The sequence below is a fragment of the Haplochromis burtoni genome, unplaced genomic scaffold (assembly GCF_018398535.1).
Source record: "Haplochromis burtoni strain Fernald_Lab_line unplaced genomic scaffold, NCSU_Asbu1 Contig_808, whole genome shotgun sequence".
Classification (NCBI taxonomy): Eukaryota; Metazoa; Chordata; class Actinopteri; order Cichliformes; family Cichlidae; genus Haplochromis; species Haplochromis burtoni.
The window spans coordinates 44203-54229 of NW_024583169.1; the positions used below are offsets into that span (position 1 = coordinate 44203).

Genomic DNA, 10027 nt, shown 5'->3' on the forward strand with positions numbered 1-10027 from the left:
ACAAACATCCATTCCCACCCTCATGCTCTCATATGCACTTACTCCATGTCTTCATGTCCTTGACTTCCTGTTGGTTTTCAGATGCTGTGACTCCGGAAAGCGAGCTGGAGAACACCCATCAGGAGAACGCTGCAGCTCACGGTAACGAAGCGCGTCACAGACGCCGCGCCAGCTTCCTCCACACAGACGCCATAATAACACAGCTCAGAGACAGGACGACACTCGGTACTGCAGTACATGCAGTGCTGAGTGTGTTAGTGACCACAGGTGTATCAGCAGAGCGTCACACTCGTCGCTTCCTCATCTCTGAAATATTTGAATGTTGGAGTTTTTCTCCCTCTGCTGTTTAAACTCAGCTGTTGGTGTTTTAGACTCTGTGACAGAAACAGACGAATGTTTACAAGCTTCAGTGCGTTTAGGTCAGTTAGGGTGAAGCCGTGATCAGACCACTGCAGACGCTGATGCTCGTGCCTGCAGCTCTGACCTCACCTGGTCAGTGTAAACAGGAAGTGTCACACCGAAGCTGTCTGACACTTCCTGTTTTTTCTTCTTCTCTGTTTTTTGCAGAGCACCGAGTGTTCACCAAACCCCCGCTGCTCTTCTGAGACGCTCGCTGTGACAGAGGAGGAGAAAACGACTCCCATCTGCTAATGGACAGAGCACAGAGGACACTGTGAAAGGGGCGGGGTTTCAGTGTGCTGTCAATAGGTGAAATGTGACCTCACGAGGAAGCTCTGCCCCACGGGATCTGCTCCTGTGACTAATGTGAAAGTGGGTGTGAACTGTTACCCGAAGGGGGCGGAGTCACAGCTGGACGTGTTTGATGTTTAGAAAACTGCATTTGACGGTGACACAGGTGCGCTCCGGTCTTAACGAGCTTAACGAGGCGGCCGTCCCACAATGCTCTGATTTACTCGACTGTATTTTGTTTACTGTCGTTTGTTTTTGTTTTTTATTAGTAAAAAAACGAGAATGAATCAGTGACGAGTTGAGTTCAGAGCCAGGAACTTTTGTCTCACTGCAGGAAGCTTCTTCTCTTGGCTCTTGACGGAGGCCATCGCACTTTCTCCTTCTCCCTCTCTCTTATCTTTCCTGTTTGTCTTCTCGTTGGTATAGTCTCGCTTATTCTCTAACGCTCAGAGAGTCTCCCAGACTTGTTCTCTGAAAACCTAAAGAAGAATTATGGATTTGATCAACTGGTCCCTTAATGAAACTCCTGGGCTTGAGAAAGACGTTTGCTGCCGGACACTCGATGGTCGGTTGCATCGTGTGTCTGGCAACAATCTACCAGTTCAGAACCACGATAACAGAGTTCAGGCTGATTGGAGCCGGCTCGGTTTATCAAAGAACAAGAAGCGGCTACAAAATCCCACAAGGCTGTCCGACATGATAGACGATGGGCAGGGCTGTGAGTAAGACTGTGTTTATTGAACGCAATATGGATACGATCGTGGAGAAGAACAACGGGAATTGAGAGACTTGGTGACCTGTGACGGACATCAGACCAACTAACACTAACCAAAACAGCTACCATCTCCATCTCATGCGCCAGCTGGATGCTCAAGGCAGCAGCTGACGGGAATAACAAAACTCTCCGTTAGATAACAAAACTGTGTTGTGACTCCCCCCCCCCATTCAAGTCCACTCGCATCGACTGAAGATTGTTGACTTTTGCCTAACCGGGCGAAAGGACACTTTCTCACACACACAAACACACACAAACACACACATATGCATACTGACACAGACCTCCACTCACCCCCCACCCCCTCCAAACGCCTTCCAGGCTCATGTCTTTATGTTGGGAGATGTGCTGATTCGTGTGCTGAGGTGTTTTTCTGTTCTCTGTTGCAGCTCAGTCTGGGGGGAGTTCTTTTTCTCCTCGTCTTTCCTCGTGTGGTGCATTTTCCAGTGTTATACCTCTCTGACCTGTCTTCCTCATGTGATGTTTGTCTAATGTATGTATGGTCGGAGGGTAAGATGGCGCTGGCAAAGGTTGGCAGCCTTAACCCAACAAATTTTCCGTGCGTGGGACTAATAAAGGTTATCTTATCAATTTTGTTCCTGCTGTGGCTGAAACACAGCCTGGTTCAGCACTGACAGGCTCGTGGGTCCAAATGATGCTCCACAGAGAGCTGATGATGATGAAGGTCAGAGGGAGGATGATGAAGGAACACACTCAAACAGCTCGCTGACCTGTGAACCAGTAACATGGTTAAACTAACTCTTATAGTGACCTTTGACCCTTGATTACCTCAGCTGCTGAAGATGACCCGTGTTTCTTGTTTTCCTGTTACACACAAACCACGCTGCTTTTACAAACTCAGCATTTCCTGTTTGTTTCAAAGTAAAGGACTGCCATTCCAATTGAATAAAAGCCTTTAACCCTTTAAAGCCGGTCGGAGCGGGCACGCTCTGTTTTGCGCAACTATTTTTAAATCCCGGTAGCTCTGCAACCACGTAAGCTAGCGCAAAAATTTTTTTTGCATATGAAACCGGAGGAGTTGTACTTACATCTTATGCCATCAGCTTGTCCTCGGTCACGGTTTCCTTCCACATATAGCTTTGCAAAAACTGCATCAAAGCACTTGCAGGAACAAAAACATAATATTCCAGAAACACGCTGTGCCGATCCGATCAGCTGTTTGTAACACTTCCTATGTCTTTCGCATGTCCGCCATGACCTGCCCGAAACCGGAAGTGACGTAATTTTGCGGAAATGTAGTTTTTTACCATGAGGGCCTCATGAGCCTATACTGGTGTTTTTAAAAGTTATGTTTGACTTTATGACTTTGTGTGGTTTCTGGGATGCTGAGGACTCATATTGCACTGCTGGAAATAGTTTATTTTGATGCATATGCTGCTTTTTTTGCAAATTTGCAGTATGATATTTATATTTGTTTTTCCTGCAGTGTATAAAAATTGGTGTATTTCAAAAATAAAACTATGAAGACACTTAAAATAAATTTCCTGTTGTTGTAAACCTTTTTTTGCAACTTCTTTGTATTTACAATTTTGAGGGATAAGCCTCTTAAATTTCCCTAACTAGAAATATGTGTAAAAAAAACAAAAATGATTTTCAATTTTTTTGTAGTTTATTGCACTTTGTTGCAATTAACATTTGGGCTATAATGGTTGTATTGATGTATATCAACTTGAAATGCTCCCAAAAATGGCTCCACAGCATGTAAACATATAATATAAGCTCTGGAGGACTTGGTTCTACGGTAGGTCTTAAAGGGTTAAACCTTGCAGAGCTTTTATTTTGAAACATCTTTATGTCACCTGTAGTTACCTGTTGACATAAAGATGATACCTGGATGATTACAGATCTTCCTCCACCTGAATCTACCTGTGACCTCTGGAGCCCATCCAGCAAAGAGCCGAGGTCCAACTCGCGTTCTCCTTCATCCCGATGGAAGCACGGCGCTCCTGTCGGGTCAGGGTCACACTACCATAACGCTTGAACAACTGGCACAGTTGAAACTTCCAACAGTTCCTGAAAGCATCGGCTCTGTGCTTTTCACTGTTATTAGGGTCATTACGGTAACCAGGCAGGAAACACCTCCGAACCTTCAAATACAACAGAAACACCGTAAAAATCACAAATGTGTAATGAAAGGTGTGTTTCCTGTAGAGCCATCACACTCACGCTCTGTTCTCCGTGCCAGCCATGCTGCTGCGACACCATCAGTGTTTATGCACGTGTGTGTAAAACAGTGTTATGTGTGCTGCGATGGTTTCGTCTGTATGTGTGGTTTGATGATGACCATCCAGATCTTTGCTAACCGGACCTCTTTAAGTCTGAGTTGAATGTCTCTGCTGTGAAGGTTAGACTGCACTAACGTCCCCACAGTGAGTGGCTCTGACACTTCCTGTGGAAGCACATCTTTCAATTCAATTTTATTTACACAGCGCCAAATCACAACAACAGTCGCCTCAAGGCGCTTCATATTGTAAGGTAGACCCTACAATAATACATACAGAGAAAAACCCAGCAATCACTGGCCAGATTACTCTTAAAAAGTACATTTCTAATGTCAACAACATTTTTTTGAACTGGATAAATAAAGGATAAAAGTCACTGCCAAAAACTGACTGCAGCTTCTCCTGTAACAGGAATGTTGCTGGTGGCTCAAAGTGACCTGATGTCATCAATGAGGGAAACATTTGACATGTTTCACGTATCATAGACCAACAAGTTATTCATAGCAGGTTAAATACGAGCACTCAGTGTAGGGCAGAAACCGGAAATCAGTTTTTGGCAGACGAATCTAATCTTTTGTTTTTACACAGCACTTTATCAAACTTGTCTGCTACAGAGTTACAAGTATTATACTAATAATACAGTACCCACCATCTCCTGCTTGCATATTTCTGAAAACATCTCAGTGGTGTGGCAGCCACGAGTGAGCCCTGAAACCCTGTGGATGGACGATGCAGTGGACAGTGGGAGGATCCTAAAGCTCTCTTTGCAGACCACCCTGTGTGATTCTCCACTCGCTGACCAGAAAAGACAAACCGCAGGTCTCGGTTGCTGCACCCCATCCACGTCTGATCTTCAGCAACACTGCCAGAGACTTCCTGTAATCTATTACAGTTGTAAAAGACTTCCTGTAATCTATTACAGTTGTAAAAGAAACGGTCCAGGATCAGGTCACTCAGGTTAATCCTGTGTGAACAACTGTAAATGTTGTTTTTCCATCTTTACTGTGTATTTGAAATATTCTTGTTTAATTGTTATTGTTATTTATTTATTGCTATCAAATAAATATCCAAGTAATATTGTTCAAAGTTAGCGTCGTGTTCATACATGTTAAAAATGCCTGTAAATCAAATTAAATTCAGTGACAATTACTGTTTGTTTGAATCAATTTATTAATAACATAAAACCTTTAAACTAATTCAACACATAACAATGTAACAAATATATTCAAATAAATAAATTTCTCAGTACGTAACTCATTTGGGAACTGATCTTTCTAGAAGTGAAACAGTCGGTCCATCCTCTCCCTGCTCTCCTCTCCTCAGCCTCTCTTTGCTGCCTCATGTCCACTCTGATGAGCTCCAGCAGCTCATCATCTCTTCTCCTCTTCCTCCCTGTCGTAGGTGGCTGAGCCGCTTCGTCATCGCTGTCGTTTTTGTCACCCACTGCTGTGCTTGGCCCTGGAGTGTCCTCAGGGAGAGAGGACATTAGGACAGGAGGCTTAGTGGAAGGCATCTGTCCTATCACCACATCCATGAGGGCAAACCAGGGCCAAGCACAGCAGTGGGCTTCCCACTGACCCCTCTCCTGAGCCTGGATACTTGCAATCCTAAAGGCAGAGGAAATCAAAAATGACAGCAGGCAAATAAAAACACCACAACTCTTAGTAATTGCACATTTATTAACTTGTGTTCTTAAGAATCATCTTCTTGATAACACACAGACGTACTTTGTATTCTTTAAAGTTATCTCATGTCTTCTGGCCTGCAAGGGGGTGACTTTCCCCTGCAGGCCCATCTTCTCCAGAATTGTCCTGATCACACACAACAAATAAGAGAAGAGAGGAAACCATGGCAACCATGTTAATCCCTAAACCCAGCAGAACACCAGAGGAACGCCGTGTGGACATCACAGGTTCTGCACAGCAGCGGTCCGTGAGTCGTTTGGTACCGGGCCACGAGAGTTGAGGCTCCGCTGTGAAATGTATGGTTTTCAGGGTTTGTATCGTTCCCTGGGTCTTTCCCTTGTTGTAGTTGTGTCTTATTTTGAAAGAAATATTTACACGTTACCATAGCGACCGGGGCGCATTAAGGGGCAGAGAGGAGGATGTTGCTCTCAATGTTGGTGCATTTTCAGGAGGAAGCTGCTAATGAAGTTACACAATGACACAGTTAATTCAAGTTTATTATATTTACAAAATACCCGTTTTTTCTTGGTCGTATCATTTATTTTGTTGTATTTATCCGCAACACCTTAAAGGCCGCTCCCTGTCTGACATTAAAAAGGTTGGGGACTGCTGCTGTGCAGCATGAGGGTTAATAAAACCGCACTCATATGAATAAACTGTAAACGGATTCATTCTTGTACCTCCACGCCACAGGGGCCCAATCCTGCACCCAGTGAAGAGGTGATCGTTTTCTCCTCATTTTAATAAAATGACTGTTTGGTCTTTGTTGCCCACAACATGTCACCATGAAGATTAATTTTAAAAAATCAAAATTAGCTGTATGTAAGCAGCAACACATGAAAAAAACGTGGGACCTACCATACAAGCTGGTTTAGGCTTATTAAATTAAAAAAAACAAACATGTCTATGTGTAACAGGTGTAAAATAATTTATATTTCATCCTGCAGTGTTGTTTTGCTTTGTCAGTATTGATTATGTATATGTGTTTATTTATATATGTTTATTTTCTGAATGTATATTTTGGGAGCTTTTATTTTGTTTGTGTGACCTTTGACTTCCCATGAAGTCACTTCCTGTGTGCTATTTTCCTCAGTCGCCTAGAGGCCCCGCTGAGGAGAGTCATGCAGAGTCCAGTGAAGTGAAGTCGCTGTACTGTTTTTATTTTAAACAGTTCTGGGAGAATAAATCCGCCCAGCTGGCAAAGTGAGGGCTGACTCCTCGGGTCACTCGCACAACGCAGAGAACTCACAGCAATCAGAGTTTAAGGCCAGACCGGCTACACGTGCAGATGCCCGAAGCTTAACAACACGGCCGCTATAACAATTTAACTTTTGTACCACCAGATGTTCAAAGTGTTTTCCTCTCCGGCTCCGACCACCATCGTTATCAGAAAGTCTCCTGTACGGCCCGCAATGAATCCTGGTAGGACACGAAGGACACATCGGACCCATCCTTCAAATTTGGGGAAAAGTAGGACGCATTTGTCGCCACATTTTGAGCGCTCTTTGAATTCGGACAGCCTTCGTCACTTCACTGTGACATCATTGCCTCCAAACACGTCCTGGGGAGGATCCTTCCCCTGAATTCGGACACAGCTAAAGAGATGATCTGACATCGCCGTGTTGGTGTTGATCCTGGAACAACATTTACTATGTTGATCTGGGAACAACACCAACATGACGATATCAGATCGTGCGCTACACACATGCTGTGGAAGAGAACCAGCGATCTGGAGACAGATCTTCATCATCACTCTGAGGACAGTCGTCTGTGAGAGTGCTGAGCTTCAGCTGAGCTTCAGGATCAGAGACCTGAGAGAGCATGATGTAAACATACGAGCCACCCCTCCCGATCTCTCTGGGAGAATCCCAAACTTCAGTGCCCCTCCTGAAATTCTCCCGGAGCCACCATTCACCCAAATTTCCCCTGATTGTCCACCCAGACAACAAAAATGAAAAACCATATCCCAGAATTCATAGCGCAGCCCAGCCAATTCCAGTCAGTGTTGCCAACTTAGCGACTTTGTCGCTATATTTAGCAAGTTTTCAGACCCCTTAGCGACTTTTTTTCTAAAAAGCAACTAGCGATAAATCTGGCGGCTTTTTCTGGTGTTACTGGAGACTTATTTATGACGACTTTTTGACGTGAAAGGGCGTGTTGCTCTAACTCTCAACAAGCAGCGGTGCTGCCGTGGGCACCTCACCCGTGCTAAAGCGCTCACAGGCGGAGGATAGACCTCCGCCAGGTGCTATCAGGGCAGGAGACGTTCACACCTGTGCGTCCGAACTGCAAATGAATCGCACATGAGCGAAGCCGCTGCTCCGCACTGACTGTAACGCAGTCAGTTCTTCTTTTACTCTTATGCTGTTTTGTGGATCACAATGTTTAAAACTACTTATAAACACACACAGAAACTCCACCAGAGCGCCTATCTCGGGTCACTTTTGCCGGTCCAAGCCCGGGTAAAGGAGCAGGGTTGGAATTGTGACATTAAAAAAAACAATAATTGCTAAAAGAAATTTAATTTGTAGTTCTAAATAAACTCTAAATGCATTTAGGACGTTTTTACTCAACTTTATTTCTCTCTCCTACATGTAGGTTACGATTACATAAGCATGACCAATTATGCAAATTAGGCAATGATTTAGCCAGTTCTAGCATGTTTAGGATGACCAATAGCGATTTTCCTTACTGAGGTGTTGGCAACACTGATTCCAGTTCCCAACAATGGCTACTACTACTGCAGCTACTTGGCTTTAATATTACTCTTATTACTCCTTCTGGGTCGAAAATAAACTTTTAACATATTTTCAGGCGAGAATGTAACTGTGTGAACTTCAAATACCTGAGCCGGTGAGAACTGCAGACTCCCGGCACATCGTTTTCAAACCCCCGCGATCTTTGGATACTCAGGTTAAACATGATATATAATGTTATTGTTTGGCTTTTTCCAGTGTTTTGTTTGTTCGTGAGTAAATCGTTTGGCTGAGATTAAAGTTATTAGATTAGATTAAACTTTATTAATGTGGTTTTCACACAGCTGAATAAACGTCAAACAGAAAACTGATTAAACAGAAGTGATTTGGTCAAGAGTTTACGCGTCCGGTTATATTTAGATAGCAGGGAGCAGACGGCAGAGTTTCACTCCACCGAGAGAGTGGTGACGTAGCTCTGAGGGCTAGACCGTCACAGTCGCTCACTTCCAGCCTACCCGGCTTTCAGAGGACCCGGCCCACTTAGACCATGAAGGTGGGTGCAGCCCGTTTGGACAGCCCCGGCTGGGAGACAGTAATCACGGTCACATTTAACTTACTTTAAATAGATCATTTTAAACAAATAAACACTGTAAAATTGTGTGTGTGTGATGGTGGCATGAATTGTGTCATGACATTAACCTGCTGTGATTTGACCCATTTCCACTCACTAACAGACACACACCTTGTTCCCATAGTGACAAAGTGAAATAAATGAGGACAGTGGGTCAGCTCGCTGACACACACACACACACACACACACACACACACACACACACACACACACACACACACACACACACACCTGCACATAGAGGGCCTGCACTGTGTGAATCACTGTGACTCAGAGCCTGAGCTGCAAACGTGTTTCCTGTGTGGGTCCTTTGAGACTCGTCTGTTTACAGTAAACCTCCTGAAGCAGTTAAAGGAACACGCTCGTCCTGATTGGCCGATCAGACGGCAGCTCAGAGGGCGAGGGCTTAACGAGCAGCTGATTGATCGTTAAATTAAAGCTGAATCAAAGTTTGAGATAAACTTGAAATAAAGTCTGATGTTCTCAGAATAAATCAGGTCATAAAAAAGTTCAATTAAACACAAAGTTCCTCTTTGATGTCCACACAACCATTTCCTGTCAGAGCTGCGGGTGGGCGGAGCTGCTAGGCCTCATTAGCACATTAGCACCTGGAGAAGCACGCACATCCATATTCATGAGTCCAGGCGTCCATCACACTCTCAGGGTAATTAGCTGCTCTCGTTAGCCTCTCTGATGCTAATCTGGGGACGAACTCGTCCAAACAAACAACAACAACAAAGAGTTTGATCTCTTAACGAGCTGCTGCGCATAACGAGCTTAACGAGTCCTGTAAAGATGAGGGACGCTTAATGAGATCAACAAAGAAACAAGCTGCTATCACACACAGCTCAGAGCAGGTCTGACGACTAGTGGTGGGCGGATCGATCCAAATATCGATAGTATCGATCCCAAGTCGGGATCGGATCGATACTAGCCTGGTTAGATCGATTCTTTACTTTGAGTTCTGCTTGTTTGCTGTGCTTTCAGCAAAAACGAAACAGCCAGGCTGGACTCGCCGCTCCTGTGTGCAGGAACACTTTGCTCCCCCCTCTTATGTTTCGGTGTTGCGCTGACCCGTCACGTGACTTGGACACTTTGGGGGTTATTAAGTTGTTTACATATTAATTATATATCTTGTTTTTGTTGTTGAGAATTTTAATTGTAATTTGTGTGTTATAGTTTATCAACAGTATTTGTTTTAATTTGTTTACTGGTTTGCGGCAGACCCGACGGCATTTTCATGCTTCGCCGCATCATTTATTCTTAAAATAATCACACGGTTGCTGTAACAGTACATTCAACGGCTG

General features: G+C 44.2%; 1 protein-coding gene across 1 annotated transcript in view; it reads left to right on the forward strand.

Moving 5' to 3' along the window:
- LOC102303547 (dachshund homolog 2) overlaps positions 1-1912 on the forward strand; it is a 36600-nt gene extending 34688 nt beyond the window's left edge. The window contains exons 11-12 of the mRNA XM_005950679.3: positions 82-141; positions 568-1912. Coding sequence (XP_005950741.1) covers positions 82-141; positions 568-605 — 98 coding nt within the window. The 3' untranslated portion in view covers positions 606-1912. The remainder of the gene's footprint in view (positions 1-81; positions 142-567) is intronic.
- The last annotated feature ends 8115 nt before the right edge of the window (positions 1913-10027 follow it).